Source organism: Ixodes scapularis, unplaced genomic scaffold, assembly GCF_016920785.2.
Source record: "Ixodes scapularis isolate PalLabHiFi unplaced genomic scaffold, ASM1692078v2 PGA_scaffold11__112_contigs__length_91849675, whole genome shotgun sequence".
NCBI lineage: Eukaryota > Metazoa > Arthropoda > Arachnida > Ixodida > Ixodidae > Ixodes > Ixodes scapularis.
The window spans coordinates 56,959,087-56,981,116 of NW_024609837.1; the positions used below are offsets into that span (position 1 = coordinate 56,959,087).

General features: G+C 50.0%; 1 protein-coding gene across 1 annotated transcript; it reads right to left on the reverse strand.

Moving 5' to 3' along the window:
- Window positions 1-1,366: 1,366 nt before the first annotated feature.
- Window positions 1,367-21,958, reverse strand: LOC8035800 (integrator complex subunit 14). The gene is made up of 10 exons (XM_029966225.4): window positions 21,803-21,958; window positions 18,809-18,979; window positions 15,738-15,944; window positions 14,882-15,040; window positions 12,976-13,093; window positions 12,509-12,638; window positions 11,079-11,158; window positions 9,834-9,988; window positions 8,078-8,143; window positions 1,367-1,880 (listed from the first exon to the last, which is right to left on the reverse strand). Exons 1-10 carry the CDS (start codon window positions 21,956-21,958, stop codon window positions 1,656-1,658), a joined length of 1,467 nt encoding a protein of 488 aa, XP_029822085.2. The 3' UTR covers window positions 1,367-1,655.
- Between the last annotated feature and the right edge of the window lie 72 nt (window positions 21,959-22,030).

Sequence of the window (22,030 nt, forward strand, 5' to 3'; positions counted from 1 at the left end):
CCCTATATTTATGCACTATGACCTCAGAGAGTCAAATGCATTGGGTTGGCAAGTAAACAACAGATCTGACATAAAATGAAACCTAGAGATGCCCAGCTATACCTAATTGAGTTGATTTACAAACCTTGCTATTGGCAAATACTGTTTTTTCAATCTCAAATTAAAAAAAAAAAAAATCGAATGATGAATGCAAGTAGCCACAGTTTAATTTTGAAACCTTTACTGCAATGTAGAGATCAACAATCACAAAAGTTTGTTTCTTTTAAAATACACCAGGCACAGACGTGTATCATCTTGCTTTGAAAGTGTGCTTCTCTCCCAAGCATGCAATCGCGATATTTATACTTTTCCAAGTGTTGATCGCGGCGGGTTCCCCCGTTGAGTTACTGAGCACTGCAGAGAAGCAACACCCGCGGAGCTTCCTTTCATGGGTGTTGCTTCTCTGCAGTGCAACCCTGCTCGGTAAGCGTGCTCAATGAAGCTAACCCGCCGTGTTTACTGTATTCACTTGAATATAAGTCAACCTTTTTTCTTTCCGAAATGAAAAATGAAGGGTCAACCAATAATCGTGACCAGAGAATTTCGACCTACTTTCGTGACCAAATAATGCAACCCTACCGACTGCACGGAGCTATTGAGTCACCGAGCCAGTATGTGCCATAGCACCACGCCGCTTCTTGTGTCAGCTTTTGGTGCACGAAAACGACCGAAATAGCAGCAGTCGTTAGCCCGCCGTGGCCGCCGCTTGTGCGCATCCCTTGGGCGTTTGGTTTCGTGCTTGTCCGCAGCCGGCCGGCAGGCGCCGTTCGCGCACGTGTTTCGCAACGCAAGGGGGGAAAAGGAAGGGAGTGGGACGCGACGCGCCACGCTTGGCCACACACCTTGCCCCCTCTCCTCCTCCTCGCGGATGCGCAGCAAAAGAAAATACGAAGGTTACTTTAGCTCCTTACCGCTGGCGTCTTTGTATTAGGTCTTTCGTGGCTTCGCCCGTCTCCACTTTTCGTTTCTTGTTGTCGCCATATAGCAACGGTGTCAGCAAGGTATTGTTGCAAGTTTGTGAGGATGTCGATGAAGGTGATAAAGCTTCCGACAATGAAGACGTGTCCAGAAGTTCTGACGACGGTGATGAAGCTTTGGCATTGCGCGCTGCGACCTAGCTGAGAGCGCCGTAAATTAAAGTATGTTCCTTTTGCCCAAACTTTCCTTTGTTTTTTAAAAAAAAAGTTTACATATATTCAAACTATTTCTTTAAACTTCTCGGCGAGATTAATATAAAGGCATCGACCTAGGTATATTCGTGGTCAACTTATAATCGAATAAATACGATAACACTTGGAAAAATACGAACATTGCAGTTCCTCTCGAAGCAAATATCGAATAGTGTATTATTCAAACATGTCTTTTGAATGCCCAGCCTCCAGCATGTGCTCCATGCCTTCCGCCGTACTTTGGCTCTGCGTGCGCAAAAGGCTTCAGGGTCGTGGTTCCCGACGTCGATCGTGACTAAATCCCATTGAACCTTTGTGTCGTGTCGCTCTCAAAGTCCAACGTAGTTGCGCACACCTTTGGGATTCCTGCAGAAGGAGTCCAAAGCGCGAGCGGTGGATCCCGATGCAGGGAGGGAGGAGAGGGGGGCGGGAGGGTTTATTGGGGGCTCAGTCCCCGGCAGAGAACTTGGTGCGTAGGGGCAGCAGGGAGGCGGCGTAGTCCCGGCAGCCAGGGCCCCTCAGGAAGGAGGAGGCGTGGGTGAGCTGCAGGGCAGCATCCGGGTGGGCCGAACCGGGCAGCAGGGTGCACTCTCGCTCCAGGATGGTTGCCATGCCCTCCAGCAGCTCGTGGAAGCCTAGCGACAAGGCCGCTCGCCGCAGACGGTTCAGCTCCTGCGGTGCCATAGCCCCGTGAGCTACGAAGCCGGGAAAGCGTCTTAAATCGGCATGTTTGGTGACCTGTCCCAACCGTATATCGAAAGTTGTTCTGAAGTATAGTAACAAATGACGCCGCAGAAGCCGAAGTGTCGTATTGTTGGACGTCGTGATCTTGGCGGTTAGTGCAAGAAGTTCCGGCAGAAAGTATGAGAAAATTGGAGGATTGTCGTCGTCACAGCTAAGTTCCCGAGGACTCTCCAGCTGGAGACTGACCTGTTACAGAACGGTCGTCTGCCGCATCCACCGCCGCTGCTGCAACACTGCCAGGGTTGCAGCCGGCAACGTGACACTTTTGCAATGTCGTCGGGTGGAAATCGAGGGACTGGTCAGAGACACGTTCCGGGCACCATACTTAAACCCGTCAAAAAAGTTCATTCTGTGACAAATGTCCTATCCAAGCATTTAACAAAAAAATTACGTCGGCTGGATCATGCTGACAAAGACCGGGAAGCACAAAATGTGTTGAGCGTAAACCCCGTACAAAGTGTATGTTTGTGACTGTGGTTTACGCCAAACGCCTTTTGTGCTCCCTGGTCTTTGTCGGCATGATTGAGTGTGTGTAATTTTTTTAGGTACTTTTCGACAAGATGTAATGTAAAGCTTGCTCTCCTAAAAAAAAGCTGTGCAGAGCTTAGCTGCTCCTCGAGCACTAGCTCTTTCCAAACCTGCTCCTGAAGCACCTGCTCTTTCCATTGCTGCTTTTCAAGCACCCACTCTTTCCACAGCTGCTCCTCGAGCACCTGCACTTTCACAGCCGCTCCTCAGGCACCTTCTCTTTCCATAGCTACTCCTCAATCACCTGATTTTTCCATGACTGCTCCTCAAGCACCTGCTCTTTCTATAGCTGCTCAAGCACCTGCTCTTTCCACAGCTGCTCAAGCACCTGCTCTTTCCATAGCTGCTTTTCAAGCACCCGCTCTTTCCACAGCCGCTCCTCGAGCACCTGCACTTTCACAGCCGCTCCTCGAGCACCTGCACTTTCACAGCCGCTCCTCAGGCACCTTCTCTTTCCATAGCTGCTCCTCAATCACCTGATTTTTCCATGACTGCTCCTCAAGCACCTGCTCTTTCTATAGCTGCTCAAGCACCCGCTCTTTCCACAGCGGCTCGAGCACCTGCTCTTTCCATAGCTGCTTTTCAGGCACCCGCTCTTTCCACAGCTGCTCCTCGAGCACCTGCACTTTCACAGCCGCTCCTCATGCACCTTCTCTTTCCATAGCTGCTCCTCAATCACCCGATTTTTCCATGACTGCTCCTCAAGCACCTGCTCTTTCTATAGCTGCTCAAGCACCTGCTCTTTCCACAGCTGCTCAAGCACCTGCTCTTTCCATAGCTGCTTTTCAAGCACCCGCTCTTTCCACAGCTGCTCCTCGAGCACCTGCACTTTCACAGCCGCTCCTCAGGCACCTTCTCTTTCCATAGCTGCTCCTCAATCACCTGATTTTTCCATGACTGCTCCTCAAGCACCTGCTCTTTCTATAGCTGCTCAAGCACCTGCTCTTTCCACAGCGGCTCGAGCACCTGCTCTTTCCATAGCTGCTTTTCAAGCACCCGCTCTTTCCACAGCTGCTCCTCGAGCACCTGCACTTTCACAGCCGCTCCTCATGCACCTTCTCTTTCCATAGCTGCTCCTCAATCACCCGATTTTTCCATGACTGCTCCTCAAGCACCTGCTCTTTCTATAGCTGCTCAAGCACCTGCTCTTTCCACAGCTGCTCAAGCACCTGCTCTTTCCATAGCTGCTTTTCAAGCACCCGCTCTTTCCACAGCTGCTCCTCGAGCACCTGCACTTTCACAGCCGCTCCTCAGGCACCTTCTCTTTCCATAGCTGCTCCTCAATCACCTGATTTTTCCATGACTGCTCCTCAAGCACCTGCTCTTTCTATAGCTGCTCAAGCACCTGCTCTTTCCACAGCGGCTCGAGCACCTGCTCTTTCCATTGCTTCTTTTCAAGCACCCGCTCTTTCCACAGCTGCTCCTCGAGCACCTGCACTTTCACAGCCGCTCCTCAGGCACCTTCTCTTTCCATAGCTGCTCCTCAATCACCTGATTTTTCCATGACTGCTCCTCAAGCACCTGCTCTTTCTATAGCTGCTCAAGCACCTGCTCTCTCCACAGCTGCTCGAGCACCTGCTCTTTTCATAGCTGCTTTTCAAGCACCCGCTCTTTCCACAGCTGCTCCTCGAGCACCTGCACTTTCACAGTCGCTCCTCAGGCACCTTCTCTTTCCATAGCTGCTCCTCAATCACCTGATTTTTCCATGACTGCTCCTCAAGCACCTGCTCTTTCTATAGCTGCTCAAGCACCTGCTCTTTCCACGCTGCTTTTCAAGCACCCGCTCTTTCCACAGCCGCTCCTCAGGCACCTTCTCTTTCCATAGCTGCTCCTCAATCACCTGATTTTTCCATGACTGCTCCTCAAGCACCTGCTCTTTCTATAGCTGCTCAAGCACCTGCTCTCTCCACAGCTGCTCGAGCACCTGCTCTTTCCATAGCTGCTTTTCAAGCACCCGCTCTTTCCACAGCCGCTCCTCAGGCACCTTCTCTTTCCATAGCTGCTCCTAAATCACCTGATTTTTCCATGTCTGCTCCTCAAGCACCTGCTCTTTCTATAGCTGCTCAAGCACCTGCTCTTTCCACAACTGCTCAAGCACCTGCTCTTTCCATAGCTGCTTTTCAAGCACCCGCTCTTTCCACAGCTGCTCCTCGATCACCTGCACTTTCACAGCCGCTCCTCAGGCACCTTCTCTTTCCATAGCTGCTCCTCAATCACCTGATTTTTCCATGACTGCTCCTCAAGCACCTGCTCTTCCTATAGCTACTCAAGCACCTGCTCTTTCCACAGCTGCTCAAGCACCTGCTCTTTCCATAGCTGCTTTTCAAGCACCCGCTCTTTCCACAGCTGCTCCTCGATCACCTGCACTTTCACAGCCGCTCCTCAGGCACCTTCTCTTTCCATAGCTGCTCCTCAATCACCTGATTTTTCCATGACTGCTCCTCAAGCACCTGCCCTTTCGATAGCTGCTCAAGCACCTGCTCTTTCCACAGCTGCTCAAGCACCTGCTCTTTCCATAGCTGCTTTTCAAGCACCCGCTCTTTCCACAGCTGCTCCTCGAGCACCTGCACTTTCACAGCCGCTCCTCAGGCACCTTCTCTTTCCATAGCTGCTCCTCAATCACCTGATTTCTCCATGGCTGCTCCTCAAGCACCTGCTCTTTCGATAGCTGCTCAAGCACCTGCTCTTTCCACAGCTGCTCAAGCACCTGCTCTTTCCATAGCTGCTTTTCAAGCACCCGCTCTTTCCACAGCTGCTCCTCGAGCCCCTGCACTTTCACAGCCGCTCCTCAGGCACCTTCTCTTTCCCTAGCTGCACCTCAATCACCTGATTTTTCCATGACTGCTCCTCAAGCACCTGCTCTTTCTATAGCTGCTCAAGCACCTGCTCTTTCCACAGCTGCTCAAGCACCTGCTCTTTCCATGCTGCTTTTCAAGCACCCGCTCTTTCCACAGCTGCTCCTCGAGCACCTGCACCTTCACAGCTGCTCCTCAGGCACCTTCTCCTTCCATAGCTGCTCCTCAATCACCTGATTTTTCCATGACTGCTCCTCAAGCACCTGCTCTTTCTATAGCTGCTCAAGCACCTGCTCTCTCCACAGCTGCTCGAGCACCTGCTCTTTCCATAGCTGCTTTTCAAGCACCCGTTCTTTCCACAGCCGCTCCTCAGGCACCTTCTCTTTCCATAGCTGCTCCTCGAGCCCCTGCACTTTCACAGCCGCTCCTCAGGCACCTTCTCTTTCCATAGCTGCTCCTCAATCACCTGATTTTTCCATGACTGCTCCTCAAGCACCTGCTCTTTCCACAGCTGCTCAAGCACCTGCTCTTTCCATAGCTGCTTTTCAAGCACCCGCTCTTTCCACAGCTGCTCCTCGAGCACCTGCACTTTCACAGCCGCTCCTCAGGCACCTTCTCTTTCCATAGCTGCTCCTCAATCACCTGATTTTTCCATGACTGCTCCTCAAGCACCTGCTCTTTCTATAGCTGCTCAAGCACCTGCTCTCTCCACAGCTGCTCGAGCACCTGCTCTTTACATAGCTGCTTTTCAAGCACCCGCTCTTTCCACAGCCGCTCCTCAGGCACCTTCTCTTTCCACAGCTGCTCCTCGAGCCCCTGCACTTTCACAGCCGCTCCTCAGGCACCTTCTCTTTCCATAGCTGCTCCTCAATCACCTGATTTTTCCATGACTGCTCCTCAAGCACCTGCTCTTTCTATAGCTGCTCAAGCACCTGCTCTCTCCACAGCTGCTCGAGCACCTGCTCTTTCCATAGCTGCTTTTCAAGCACCCGCTCTTTCCACAGCCGCTCCTCAGGCACCTTCTCTTTCCATAGCTGCTCCTCACTCACCTGATTTTTCCATGACTGCTCCTCAAGCACCTGCTCTTTCCACAGCGGCTCGAGCACCTGCTCTTTCCATAGCTGCTTTTCAAGCACCCGCTCTTTCCACAGCTGCTCCTCGAGCACCTGCACTTTCACAGCCGCTCCTCAGGCACCTTCTCTTTCCATATCTGCTCCTCAATCACCTGATTTTTCCATGACTGCTCCTCAAGCACCTGCTCTTTCTATAGCTGCTCAAGCACCTGCTCTTTCCACAGCTGCTCAAGCACCTGCTCTTTCCATAGCTGCTTTTCAAGCACCCGCTCTTTCCACAGCTGCTCCTCGAGCACCTGCACTTTCACAGCCGCTCCTCAGGCACCTTCTCTTTCCATAGCTGCTCCTCAATCACCTGATTTTTCCATGACTGCTCCTCAAGCACCTGCTCTTTCTATAGCTGCTCAAGCACCTGCTCTTTCCACAGCGGCTCGAGCACCTGCTCTTTCCATAGCTGCTTTTCAAGCACCCGCTCTTTCCACAGCTGCTCCTCGAGCACCTGCACTTTCACAGCCGCTCCTCATGCACCTTCTCTTTCCATAGCTGCTCCTCAATCACCTGATTTTTCCATGACTGCTCCTCAAGCACCTGCTCTTTCTATAGCTGCTCAAGCACCTGCTCTTTCCACAGCCGCTCGAGCACCTGCTCTTTCCATTGCTTCTTTTCAAGCACCCGCTCTTTCCACAGCTGCTCCTCGAGCACCTGCACTTTCACAGCCGCTCCTCAGGCACCTTCTCCTTCCATAGCTGCTCCTCAATCACCTGATTTTTCCATGACTGCTCCTCAAGCACCTGCTCTTTCGATAGCTGCTCAAGCACCTGCTCTTTCCATAGCTGCTTTTCAAGCACCCGCTCTTTCCACAGCTGCTCCTCGAGCACCTGCACTTTCACAGCCGCTCCTCAGGCACCTTCTCTTTCCATAGCTGCTCCTCAATTACCTGATTTTTCCACGACTGCTCCTCAAGCACCTGCTCTTTCCATAGCTGCTCCTGAAGACCTGCTCTTTCCGGGGCTGCTCCTCAAGCACCTGCTCTTTCCACAGCAGCTACTCGAACAACAACTGCTCTTTCCATTGTTGCTCCTTAAGCACCTGCCCTTTCCCCGGCTGCTCCTCAAACACCTGCTCTTTCCATAGCTGCTCCTCAAGTACCTGCTCTTTCCACAGGCACTGCTCTCAGAGCACTTGCGCCACTTAGCTTTGTTGGTACAACATCTGGCTAAGAATCACTTGCAGGTTCAGTTCCCGTCGGGATGCCCTTATGCTTGTTTTAAATGGGCCCTAGGGCTTATATATTTTATATAGGGTGGTAACAGTGTTTCCTACGCTGTAAAACAAACCGGATAAATTGATGCCTGCACACAAAAAGCTCGAACTTCTATCGAATGTGCATTTAGGTGGTGGATTTTACCTTGTAAAATTTCCAGGCATAGTCATCTTGTGAAAAGTGAGACCGACAAACTTGCCAAAGTCTATGGTAAATGTGCTCATAGACAACACACTTGGCGATTAGTGTAAGTTGTGGCACCATCTCCCGATAGATGCAGAGAGCAGACAACACACTCCGTCGTCTGCTTTCACCTCGCCAGTTTCATTTTGTGCAATACTTGAAATGAATGCTGAGGAATAAAGCCCCCCTCGCGAACGACCAGCTCCAGAGTTGCTTATTAAGGCTCCAGATTGCTACTTTTAACCACAGGACGCACACACTTCCAGCAGAAAAGGAGCATACCTTGTAGAAGTTTGCAGTCTTTTCAGGCAGCTTCCTTGCATGCCTGAGGATCTTCTGAATGTCAGCCTGTCAAAACAAAAGACTGTGTGGCTATGGTCGCTGACAGAGTGAGAACAGCACAACGTGTCTTGAATGCCCAGCCTCCAGCACATGCTCACGCCTTCCGCCGTGCTTCGGCTGTGCATGCGTGGAAGACTGCAGGGAGCCAAAGCCGCACAACCGCAGCCAAAGCTGATAGCCCGTAGCCATTTTGTGTTTGCACAAAATCGCTTAGGGTCATCGGTCAAGGAGCGCTGGCACATGTCGCTCATTATCCGATTTTGGCTCTGACAAGGTAAAACACTCCCAACGAACGAAGTTAGGCATACAACTATATGTGGTTTCTGGATTTTGCTAAGGGGCAAAAAAAGTTTAGGTGTGAGTCGAGAGCTTAGTTACCCAGGAAACTTGCAAGCACACTTAGCGCAGTTAAAAATGTGTCGCCGAAAAAAAACGGACAATGATTTTTCAATTGCAAAAATTAACTATGCATCGCTGTACGCTCAGCCTCCTCCCAATGTAGTGCTGGCGGTCCGGACCGGGATGCCAGTTTCACAAATAACCATTTCGTTTTTAAAAATTTATAAGCGATTTTCGAAAATTTTGAATGGGAAAATGGTAGTTGACAAAGCGCACAAATACATGGGGGTGAATGGCCTCCCCTACTGAAAAGAGGCCCCAATTTCCCATGGAAAGGTTCAGAACATCTTGTAACTTTTGAATAAATTAACAGTAGGTAATTTCTGAAACCTCGACATCTGGTCCGGACCGCTAACACTATATTTGGGCAGAGACTGGGCGTTCAACAATCTGTACTAGATGAAGGGAAAAGTCCCTAGGACTTGCTATTCGGCTACAGTGCCGGCCTGAACCCACATATCGGTCCTTCCGTCCACCCCTCATTTCTGGAAAGAAAAGATTGACTCATACGTGGCAATATACGGTGGTTAATTTTTGTGGCAAAGGAAACTCCAGAACCTTTTTCCTGAAACACGCCGTATGTCGTTGCACCTCCTGAAGTTTTTACGGCAGCATGTCTTGACGCGGCACGTCGACAGTGACATGATTTTGGAGTCTCGATTGTAACTATGTTTTGTCTCGCCTCACCACCGGCTACGGCCAAAGCTACAAGCTGCCCACTCGAAAGCCGGGAAACATACAGACCTAAAGTAAACCATTCACAAAAATCCCAGAACGCTGCCTGCGAAGTCATGTATGCTCCTTGCCACCGCAGCATCTTTGCCCCGCTGCATGCTTTGCAAGACGTCTAATAATCCCTCAAGCATTTTGGACGAGCCTAGTTCGTCCATCTAGAGCCGTCCTCAAGCCGTTTAGGACAAGTGTAGCTTGTTCGCGCACCCTACCTCGCCCCTTGGCTGGTTTGGACGACCCAGGCTCATTCAGGTCTCTTAGATTGTAATGCTGCTCAGAGGTGGCAACAGGTGTTTTTTATTGCATACATTTTTAAGGATGGCGACCGATTATAACACACGTGGTGCAGCCCGGGCTGCAGATGCAATAAAAGAAAAGTTTAAGATAAAAAAATTGCAAAAAAAAAAAAAAAAACAGTTCAGTGGTTAAACCCAGCTGTAAGCTGTAGTCTATTTGAAGGTGAGGCAAAACTATAAAAGTGTTACAAGATGTGTGCGTTGTTCACTTTGCAAACGAGGAAGAAAACCGGCAGTGCAAACTTCCCTGGAGCCAACAAGGTGCCCACCTGCAGGTCTGACTGTCGTATCCAGACGACCGAGTTCTGGGAGTAGCTGTGCTTGTCGCTGGGCTTGACAGGGAAGCCCGGCAGGGACGGGCCCTCTCCGGCCGCAAGGGGGCCCAGTCGGGAGAAGTTGCCCAGCCAAGGCACCGTCTCCAGGCCTGTGGGGAGACCCCACTTAGTTGAAAAAGTATAAAAGTGCAGAGAAAAAAAAGTGAAAACCGTTTACCACTCCCTGTAACGCCGAATTGGAGCGCAGCTCTTGAGGAGGAGGAGGGGAGGGTACTGAGGGCCAGGTGTTCTCGGGGGGGAGGTCACGTGACCCCCCCCCTGAGGGCACGTGACCTTGGTGGGGTCACGTGGGGGCAAACACGTGCCCCCTCAGAGGTCACGTGACCTCGGGAGGGGGTCACGTGACCTCGGGGTGTCACGTGACTCCCCAGGTCACGCGACCCCCGGGTCACGTGACCAGCATTTTTCCGCTAGATTCAGCGGGGAAATGTTTTCCACTAGATTTAGCGGGGAAATTTTTTCGCTAGATTTAGCGGGAAATTTTTTCCGCTAGATTTAGCGGGGAAATTTTTCCGCTAGATTTAGCGGGTAAATGTTTCCGCTAGATTTAGCGGGGAAATTTTTTGCGCTAAATTTAGCGGGGAAATTTTTCCGCTAGATTTAGCGGGGAAAATTTTCCGTTAGATCTAGCGGGGAAGTTTTTCCGCTAGATTTAGCGGGGAAATTTTTCCGCCAGATTTAGCGGGTAAGTTTTTCCGCTAGATTTAGCGGGGAAATTTTTTCCGCTAGATTTAGCGGGGAAATTTTTCCGCTAGATTTAGCGGGGAAATTTTTCCGCCAGATTTAGAGGGGTAAGTTTTTCCGCTAGATTTAGCGGGGAAGTTTTTCCGCTAAATTTAGCGGGGAAATTTTTTGCGCTAAATTTAGCGGGGAAATCTTTCCGCTAGATTTAGCGGGGAAAACTTCCGCTAGATTTAGCGGGGAAATTTTTCCGCTAGATTTAGCGGGGAAATTTACCCATAATGCACCGCGCGGTTACGCCGACGCCGACGGCGACGGCGACGCCGCTCAAGCCGGGAACGGGCGCCTAAGAGCTGCGCTTTAAAAAACAAGGACCAAGACGAAGTAAGAGAACATACGGCGCATTGTGTTGTCTTGCTTTGGGTCTCGATCCTTTTTGGCACTTTTATACCTTCTAAGCTATGAACCAGTTTGCCCGAGGCAGATAGGGCGACTCACCAGGCTCGAAGGTAGACAGCATCAGGTTTGACTTCTTCTTGCTGTCGGCCCACGAGTACAGGATCCCGTACCACTCGGGCCTGCAACAGACCGCCATGCCTCGTTCACAGCCCTGCCTCGATAGTGAGGCTTCTGTTGCGCACTGAGATGCACTCGTAGAAGGAGAACGAAAAGGACCACCAGCTTCTGACAAACGCTTTTACGTGATTAACCCCTCTTCAGCTTCCCTCCTTGCGCACCCCTCTCCCTCGCTAGGGGGAGGTGGCGTCGTTCATTAAAAATAGAAAGCCCCACACAAACGTGCCCACACACACTGCAAGTGGGGCCACGCGAACCAAGGCCACATGGCCAAATAGGAACGGGAGGACGGTCTCCACGGTTTCCAACAGCGTCCTTTGTGTAAGAATACCTGATGAAGTCGAGCAGCACTCAAGAGGAGCTTTTAAACGACACGAGCTTGTTGCCTTCCAAGTGCAGGACTCAGAAACCGTCAAAAACGGCACACTGACTTGAAACTACATATGAAAAGAAGAAGGAGCGCACGGAAACAATTTATGTGCGCTACGAGAGCTGAGCACAAATGCCGGACGAGTCTGCCTAGAATCATTCCTTTGTGATATTGGGAAAAAAGAGATGCTCAGATGCGGTCCAACTGAATGGGCTATAGACTGAAGAAACCATCACTGAAGAGGAGCAGTGGCCCACCGAGGCTGAGCGTATTCGTTGTGCCAATAAGACGCTGCAAAAGAGTGTTTGGTTAGTGACAGAAACAAGATGGGCTCGTTCTGCTACAACCGAAAGACGGATGAGGGAATGAGGTTTGTCTTGATCTAATTAGAGGAATATCGCCTTCATAAAAGAGACATTAAAATGCTATTAAATTTTGACATAGTATGCAGCTAAGTCCCATTTTTGTGTCCATTTGTGCTGAGGGATTTTTTTTTTTTGCAACTTTTATTTTATTTGAGTTTCATTTGCTTTGTTTTTAAAGTTATTAGATATAGTAACATTAGTTTTGTGCACTTGTGGACGTCTGCTTGGTTTCAGTAGATCATAGCATGAGTAAGGTGGAAGATACAAGCAAGAGTGAAGAGGCACCTGCACCAACTCTCAACAGCTGATCGTTGCAACCATTTGTCCTCTCTCGATGACATGTGACGGGAGCGTATGACCGTGCACCTCAAGGACATCGGTGTCACTTTTCGTAAGAACCAATGTGGACCACATCAGTGTCACTTTTTGTAAGAACCAAGGTGGCTCAAGCAAAGAAAAGAGAGAAAAAAACTGACAGACTCTTAAGAGTTTTTTTTCCCGTCGCTGCAGTTTCTGTGCCGGTATCGCCGTCCCGCCAACCTCGGTGCGGCGGCTCGCTTGCACCAGCAACCGGCGTGGCCACCCACGAGTCGGCTGCGCAGGCGTGCGCCACCCACCCGAGTTGGCAGAGAGCCACCATGCCTTCCACCTTGAGGCTGCCATGGAGCAGGACGCAGAAGGATGGCTGCTTGCCCTCGTCGTTGGCCCCCTCCTCCTCCTCCGCCTCTGCCTTTGCTCCCTCCTCCGCTGCAAACAGGCCCTTCCCTCGTCCTCTCCACGTGCACAGCGACAACCAAGCATTCGCACACCGCCCAGCTACAGTCACCGACAGCGAGAATGCCAGGGTGCGTCTTTCGAATGCCCGGCCTCCAACGCGTGCTTGAGACGCACGAGACATGGAGGTGTATCGAGGGGACAACTGAAGCTCCTCCCTGCCATTCTCGCCCCGTCGGCGAACACAAAAGAAAAAAGAGGTGTAACAATTGTCTTTCGTTTCCTACGAGTTGTGCACAATATGCATAAAAAACCGCTGGCGGCGCCGGCTGCAAAACGCCAGCTTTGGTGTGCCGGTCCGGATACGCACCTGCGGGGGAGGCAGCGGGAGCGGTGCCAGCTGTGGCAGCGGATGGCACGGGCAGCACCAGGTGGCGCGAGAGCGTCGGAGGGTTGGCCACGTCCACAAGGTCCAGGAAGCCGCACACCTGGGGGGCAGGCGTGGCACGCGGCCGGTCCAGAGGGGTCCTTACTGCAGGCTTCGGCCGCGTCGGCATAGGGGCAAACGCCGGCAGTGCCGGTGGCAGTGGAGGGGACTTTTGGCGTCTTTTTTTTAGTTACGCAGTGGGATGCCCAAACTTTACCCTTCCCAGACTACTACTGATGAACGAAAAGTATCTGTGCAAACGAGCTGGTGTAAATTGAACAAAGAATTTGTTTTTTTGGGTCGGGTCGTGACATGTACAAACCGTGTCGTGGGCAAAGTAGGTGGTGGAGTATACTGTTTGTTTTGTGTTCTTTTTCTGTTCTTTGTGTCCATTCCTCTCTTTGTGTTCAGACTATATTTAAGAGGTTACTTATTTTCGGCTCTGCTTGTCTCATGCCCCTTTTCTACCCTAGTCTCGGAGTTTTTCGTAATTATGCTTCATTTTATCTCTAAATTAAAAATATCATATTTTCCGGTGCATAAATTGTGTTTTTTCTCCGAATTTCCTTGAATGCAATTCAAGCAATAATGCAACTTATTTATAGATATATAGCTTTTTTTTTCTTTTTTAAGATTGACTTTAATTGTGCAAGATGTAGGCCGTATCTGCTTTAACAACAAAGGAGCAACAGCAGAACACCCTCCAACAGCCCGCTCTTCCGGCAGTCCAAAGACTATCCGAAACGTGCCAGCATATGTCCGCGGCTGCTGCGACACCGCCGACTGCACAAAGTGAGACTTGCACAAAGCTGCAACTTATAGACCGGAAAGTATGGTAGCCATTGAGAAAACGGAAAATATAGGTTACACCAAAACCAACATTAAAATGTTCTTACGCTCTCCGGTGGGTTAATGTTACACGTTGCACAGTTTGAAAGTCAAGCAGGCAGTCTAAAATGACACGGTATTTTGCTCGTGTCTTTTTAAATTTTGCTGCCGTGAGCTTCCCAAGCATTGATTTTGTACCATCAAGCTTCTCGTAACCCGTCGGGAACAAGCCGTACCGCACCCTATGTTTCAACACCCGACGTCACGTTTTCGCCATTGTCAGTAAAACCTTTCGGCTTCTTGACCAAATCTATACATTCTATAGCTTCGTGAAAAAAAAGCATTATTGGGACTCGTAATTTGGGTTACCGCTTCGGATGCGTCTACGAACGTGTTGAGCTAAATTCGAGACAAATAGACCTGTTGCAAAACGTACAGTGCCACGACGGCAGGGAATTTCGGGAACCCTCAATATAGATCACGCGCTTTCTCGTTGCGCCTCAACGACTGCGCGCGCATCCTGGCAGCTACCGCCAGCAGCCGTTGCAGCCATCCGCCATCTCGCCCATTGGCCGAGTCGCACGTCGTTGGCGGCGCACCGTATCTGTGGCAGCGTAACAGCATCGCGACAGGTGAACTTATTTGAATACGTTATTCGCCATAACTTACCTTCACGTATAAGGTGTCACCGAATCCATTTAGTTTGCACCGCAACCGTGGCAGGTTTTGACCAGGTTCGACAAAGCGTTGGTACAGCAGACGACAGAGTTCAAAGGAGAGGGATGAGAAAGGAGCAGCCGTTGGCTTGTCGCTCGCCCGACTCGGCTACTCAAAAGTTGCCGTGTTAACCTGCGCCTGCTCATGTATGCCACGTGGTAGCGGGAGGAGGGGCATACCGAGGACTCCCACTATTCGTTACGCGGCATGCACGGGCTTTGGGGATTTTCGCAAAGGGTCTAGTAATGACTATAGAAATTTTGCCTTGAAGCCAAAGGGCGCGTTGCAAGGATGCCCCGCCCACCTGGATGGTGGGCCCCGCCTGTGCTGTGCTCCAGTGGAAGTCTCCGGGGCGTCGGTGCGGCTCGGGAGGCGGGCACAGCGTCACGCATGACCACAGCTGTCCGCAGCGCAGCACCCCACGGAACGGCACATACAGGCTCTGGGCCAGGGACTCGAACGCCTGCACAACGCGCGCTCGACAAGATTGATTGATTGATTGACACCCCGTCTATGGGCGGTGTGCGTGACGTCCGGGCATCGCACGATGCATAGCATAATTTTTGGTTAAAAATGTTAAATTTTCATTTTTGTTTTGAACATGTCAATTGTCACATTGCTCGTTGCATCTACGCAATGCAACACTGTTGGCACAAATAAACAATCTCCAGTTTTTTGTTTTTCTCTCAAAATTGAACAGCAGCCGTAAGAACAACTGGTATGGCAGAAAGTCCTCGTTCGGGGCAGTAACTTAAGCTCTAAAGTTTGGCAGCCACCATCATTGCATTGCAGCAATGTGCAGAAAAACGCCAACGTCGCGTTCGTGCTAACAATGTCACGCGCTGTACATGCATACTTAGGGCAGACGTTTTAATGGAGAATTGCATTCTTACTAAAGATAACTTTGATTCCGAGACGCTTCGAGAATGCTTTGCCAGCTGTGAAAACTTTAAATACAACAAGAAAACAGTGCGAAAGGAGGACATGATAACGCCGACTCGGTTTCATGTGTTCGAAAGGCCGAGACAGGTGCTAGCATCTGCTGCATTCCTTATAAAACTTAGTTCCGCACATGACAATTCGATCAACAGAGAGAAATGCAAAGCATGCCCCTTCTGCTCGTATTAGTTCAGGTTAGGACTAGGCCTGCTTTCAAATACCTGTGTGACCGAACGTATGCTGGGGGGTCCCTCGGGCAGGCAGAGGCGTCCGCCCCCGTGCGCGTCCACCAGGCGCTGGTAGTGGGGCAGGGCAGGGCCCTGGGGGCTGCCCAGGCATACCACGTGCAGGCGCCCCAGGGGGGACTCTCCCGGGGGGGCACGCCAGGCCGCTCCCACCCCCAGGGAGCCGTCCGTCACTAGGACCACCTGGTGACGACCCCGCAATTCGTAAATCACACCGAGTATGTTATCAACAACAGTATCGCATGCTTGGAAAAAAAAGACACAATTTTTCTTTAACCCCATCTTCTTTACAATTACTACTTTATAAAACTTTAGTACAAAGCAAACTCAAATATGCATTCTCAGTCTCGGAAATTGGCACATGAATATTTATATTGGCTCCTGAAGCCGTTCAAAACCAAGCAGCGCGACGCTTCATACTCTCTCACTACCGTCGTATGTCAGATGTCACGTTGACGAAATGTAATCTGTCGTTAACCCTCCTTTTTACCCAACGTATAAACTCTCGTCTGTATCTATTTCATTAAATCTATTGCGATAATTCCAGTCTAAAAGCTCGATTAATTAGTGATCCCATTTACATATCTTCACGCCTCTATCATAACTGCAAGGTTGACGTACCTACGTGTAACGCTACCTCTTTTTAGAGTTCTTTCATCCTCTAGACCTCTTGTAATCGAAACCGCCTTCCCCCTTCTATAGTGACAATCAGAGATTTTAATAGGCTTAAGACATGGTGCTGGCAGTGAAATTAGACATGTGCAGTTAACAATCTTAATAACAAAACTGGTTTCGTCACATTTATTGTTTAAGGCTACCCTAACTAATTATTACTACTCTTGTTTTCAGCCTGCATAACAACTTTTAAATATATTTATATTCCCAAATCCTTATCCGCTCTGTAATGCTTTGGTCTTGAGAGTCTCATATTTAATAAATAAATAAATAAATGAGTTCCTTTCTAACGCGCATCTTGCCAGTCCCATTTTTAGTGTTGTCCTGGTAGCATAATCAGAAAAGCTCTGGGAGTAATTCAACGAACCAATTTTGGCACTCTGGTTGGTGCGTTTTTATGAATGTTACATTGCCTGGTTTTTATGGGGGGAAAGAGGAGGTGGGGACGGTAAGGCTTAGGTAAACGCGCCTTAGTGATACATGCGCTAGCCTTTAGTTTGCTCCCAGATTAGGTTACGCTTGTCGGATAAGTAAATCTGGGAGCCAGCTAAAAGGCTAGCGCGTGAGCCACCGAGGCGTGTTTACTCAAGTCTAGGCACCCCCTTCTCTCTCTCTCTCTCTCCGTAAACCAGGCGATGCGATGTCCATGAAAATGTGCAAAGCAGAGTACCGAAATTGGCCTGTCGACTTACGCCACAAGCTTTTCCAAGGGTGCGCGTCCCGGTACAATACCTGGAACGTGTCCACGGCTGGTGTGTTTTAGAGCGCAGCTCTTAGGCACCTGTTTCCATGTTTCGCGGCACCAGCGTAACCGCGCTAAATTTAGCGAGAAAATTGATGTCACGTGACTTCAACACCAATTCAATTCTCCGCTAAATTTAGCGGGTAATTAAATTGCTGTTGAGGTCTCGTGACGTTAATTTTCCCGCTAAATCTAGCGGAGAAACTGAATTTGTTCATGGGTGACATGACACAAAGTCATATGACGTCATTTTCTCGCTAAATTTAGCGGGGAAACTGAACTGGCGTTTGAGGTCAAGTGGTGTCAATTTTTCTATCTAAATGTAGCTGGAAGAGGAGGGTAGAGGAGGAGGAGGTGGAGGGGCATACCCTTTCCTTCATACCCTCCCCTCCTCCTCCTCCTCAAGAGCTGCACTCTAATTTTGCAATACAGAAATTTGTAAACGTCTTTCATTTTTAGTTTTTATTTAATAATGAAATACTGCAAACCACACATGGTTCTAGCAGGGAGGAAGAGAAACAATACCAACGGCCTTGCAAATCATCTACAAAGCAAACAAAACCACACGTGAGGAAAACAAAATGGTCAGTCAAAGTTCCCGAGCCCATATAAAACAGGCACATTGCTGCAGAAGGGTCTAAATGAGGAACGGTAAAAAACGAGGAAATAAAGGAATGCCCGAGGGTAGTCCACAGTTTCAGCTGAAAATAGAAAGAATAAGTTGACACGGAAACACAAGTAATCATTTAGACAGGCACAAACTAATCTTCCGAAAATAAATTATCTAATGCATGTAGAAGAAATAACACTGCATCCTATCCCACCCACGCATTCAAAGCAGTCTCGAAATGCCAACAAATGGTGCTACAGGAATCGGAGTGTTGTGCCGTTGGACGTCATGATACTGGCGGTTGGGCGTAGAAGTTTGGGGGAAAGAGGTCCGAGAGAATGCGGGTGTTGCTGTCATTGCGGCATCCCAACTCCCGGCCGCCGAAAGTCCCGCAGATTGTCAAGCTGGACAGCGATCTGTGGCAGAACGGACGTCTGCCATGTCTAACGCTGTTCCCAAAACGCCTTCAAGATTGCGGCCAACGACAATCTGACACTTTTACGACGTTATAGGGCGGAAATCGAAAGGCCACTTTTGAAAGCGTGGCACGCACACTAGTCGGAGACTCGTCCCAGGCACCATAGGCTAAAGGCTGGTTTGACTGCAATCAACTGCGCTCCGACGGGGGGGGGGTGGGCGGCATCCCGGGTTAAATTCCCACCCCAGCCCATTTCAATCTGGACGAGCATTGTACCCGGGAGCACTAGCATATCACTACTCCATGAGGCACGTCAAAAGTCCCCGAGCTAGAGGCAGTACCACACCGGCTACATCTCTCGTCTACGGCGATAGACGAGAAATCTACATTATGCACCCATTGCGGCTCATTAACTTCCCGCCGTTTAAATGCATGCACATTTAAGGACCGTTCACACACTTGCAAGCTGGCTTCGTCGACGTGCGTTTGCAGTCTCCCTTTTCTGTCTCAAACAAAAGCCGAGCGCATTTCGGCCGGTCATCTCTCCCTTCTCCCTCTGTCGTTGGACGACAGAATGCGTCCCGTCGGCTGTCTCGCCATACCTGGCAAGGCATGGAGTGTCCCCATTCGTCCTGAAGCGCCTGCTTGGCTCCCTCGAGCCCCGCCTCCAAGTTGGTCTTGTCGTGGCACTCCACGCGGGCAAGTGCGGCCCGGATGCTGTCGAAGTCCCGCGTGAACGGCACCACCACCTCCCAGAGCGATGAGAACACCACCTGCGAGGCATGGCGAGAAAAAATGCATGAACCAGTAAAAGGAATGTCTAACCTACAACGCATTTGCTGTGCCCAAACAAATATGCCGAGCAACCGAGGAGGAGGAGATGACAGTGCACAGAGAAGTCAAAGCGCCGAGCTCCAACTGGACTGATTGGTGGACAGGCGCAAAGGCTAGCTGCCTTCGACTCTACCCACTGTCTCCCTCTAATCAGAGCGAACACGAGAGTCGTCTGCTCCTCGTGCAGCGTCTTACGTTCGAATGAGGTTAAGCGTCCAGTAGAGGCCCGCTATTCTTCCAATTGGAGCTTCACACTCTGACACCCTGAGCACTCTCATTTCCTCCTCTCCCTCAGTTTCCCACTCGAAGGAAGAAAGCTTGTGTTCGGGGCGAAGCGTGACCCGGGAATACATTCTACTCGAGCCCCTAAATAAGCTACGCTTCAGAGTAACGACCCTTCGGTCATCTTAATGCTTTTAAAATCATGGTTGCCAGTTATCTGAAGCTTTATCTAAAATCGCAGGAAACGTTTTTCCGTCCTCCAGAAAGGTTAGAACAGTTCGCGACAGAGTGAAACAACATCATCTGAGCTTCCTACCGCCGTGCCTAAAGCTGAGGAAGTCATTTTTTAGTTCTGACAATCGACAGTTTCGTTTGCTTTGCTCTAAGCACCAAGATGGCGGCACCCACTAGCAGATTCGGGAACGGAGTGTCGATACTCGAATGGTGAATTCACGTGGTTCTTTCTGTGCACACTTTCCAGAGCGAGCGAGATCGGGTGGTGGAGAGGGAGTGCAGTGGCGGCTGGTTCTTTCTGAGGGCACCCCTCCCTCTCAAAGCGCTCCCCATCACTCCTCTCTAGTCGTCGGAGCGGTGCAGGCGCCACGTGGTACATGGACAGGGATCATGGGGTTTTGTTGACGATGGCCGGCGGTGGCCTGCGCTGGTTTGCGGTGTCCGGCATGACCGAGATGGATATCTGATTCTACAAAGTGCTGTGCGTTCGACGATGCAAGGATTACAAAGTATGGGATGACATTCACTTCTGACCGTGACAGGAAATGTTGACGTGAGAAGTATTTCCAGTGCTTTTACGAGATCGTTCATCTCAGTGGTGAACCTGCTAAGCCTAACCGATGAAGAAACAGCTAGCAGAACTCGCCACAGTTTTATTGGGTTTTGTGGACACTTCTAGGAATATTCAGGTTTGGTAGAAGCGTGTTAGAAAGTTTGTGTTGCAAAAGAAAGGGAGAACCGACTATAACAGACTGTGATTTGTGTCACACGGCGATACATGCTACGTCCTGTGGGTGATGCTTGCATGATATTCTGCCGTAAGAAAAAATGTGGTTTATTAACCATTTGATATTTGCCTCTTCGGCCGTACGCATGACCGCTATTGCATCACATTCACTGTTAAAAACGCGATGAGTTGACAACTATTTCCAGCGTTCATTCCGTTCTGCACTGCAAAAATCAATGTGCATGCTGCTGATATTTTTCTTTTTTTTACATGTGAATTTTTTTGTCTTTCGTACGCTGTAAAATACATATTTCTTTTATCCATAACCGATGTAACGAAGTTTTACTTCCGTGCTCAGCAGTTGTGATCGGCTGAAAAGGATCCGGAATTGCTCTGGCGGCAAGGATATATAGGTTGGCTCAAGTCACCAGGCTCGATATAAAACGGACCATAAAAATTGACGCCTGCACGTAGCAATCTAAACTTTTCATCAAAGGTGCATTTCACAGGTCGGTTCTTTCTTGTAAAATTACAAAGCGTAGCTCTCTTTCTGTAAAAAAAAAAAAAAAATGTGGCGAAGAAACTTGCTAGGGTCTACGGCGGGCGACGACCTAGACCAGTCCAGTAGCGGGGTGTGTTTTGCGTGCGTATTGATAGATGGCGTCGGGGGGAACAGCGTCCGAAGGTGCAGCCGACCAGCGAAAGAAAGCAGACGACGCACAGACGAAATCTGTTGGCAGCAAAATCGCCGTCGTTATGCAGACGCGTTTTTTTTTTATTTTTAAGTTTTGCTTTTATTGTCTGCATTTATTTTTTAACCAAAGGTACATTTCCAAAAGATTATATTCATTTTAATAAACCACGGTGGTTGCGAGCCGTCGCAATAAGGAGGTAGCGCTATCTATCAATACGAACACCAAACACACCCCGCTACTGGACCCCTGTCGTCTGCGTCACTGCCCGCCGTAGACCCTGGCAAGTTTTTTGGCCTTATTTTTTACACAAAGAGAGCAACGCTTTGTAATTTTACAAGAAAAAAACGACCTGTGAAATACACCTTTGACGAAAAGTTTAGATTGCTACGTGCAGGTGTCGATTTTTACGGTCCATTTTAGATCGAGCCTGGTGACTTGAACCACCCTATATTTATTTCAGCTCAGGAGAGGAGGGGTTGCTCTGTTGAATGAAGGTTAGAGCAGAGAGGCGATAGAACACCCGAATTCGCCATAAGAATAGCTGATTTAGTGGCTCTACATTCTACTGTGCTCATTTGCATTATAGACAGCGCGGCTACAACGCCAAATACTCCCCGGCGGTAGACAGCATTGCGATGTCCACCTACGCTGTCGCGCTTTCGCGCCGTGCCGAGGGAGAGGGCTATCGCCGACGCACCGATACCGGTCTTGCCAAAACAGCAGAGACGGTTATCTCCACGGGTTTGCTCGACGACAGATGCGCTCGAAGAACTCGTCCTGTCGTTCTGATTTTGTCAGTGACTATAGTGAAGGGTTGAAGTGAAGGTTGTGGCTAAAGAACGCTTGCCACACATTTGACGACTTGCGCGCGGGGGCACACTGACCAGAGTTGCGAACTCGAGCTTGCAGTGCTGTGCCATGTGATCCAGGAACGCGTTGATTCCATGCACGGCCAGGTGCCGCACCTGCAAGGGTTCGGCGCTGTCCGGCACCGGCCGGCACATGGACAACGACACATCGAGAAGGATCACCGTCGGCATGCTGCTCTCTCGGCCCTTCGATGGCTGCCCACGCCTACGAGTCTACTGCGAACCCGAGCTCACGGCCAGCCC

Excerpts from the sequence above, each read along its gene's own strand:
- LOC8035800 (XM_029966225.4), bottom strand. The coding sequence starts at position 21,958 with ATGCCGACGGTGATCCTTCTCGATGTGTCGTTGTCCATGTGCCGGCCG. Across the intron at positions 18,980-21,802 it reads AGCTCGAGTTCGCAACTCTG|GTGGTGTTCTCATCGCTCTG; the intron begins GTCAGTGTGCCC and ends CATGCCTCGCAG. Across the intron at positions 8,144-9,833 it reads TACGACAGTCAGACCTGCAG|GCTGACATTCAGAAGATCCT; the intron begins GTGGGCACCTTG and ends TTGTTTTGACAG.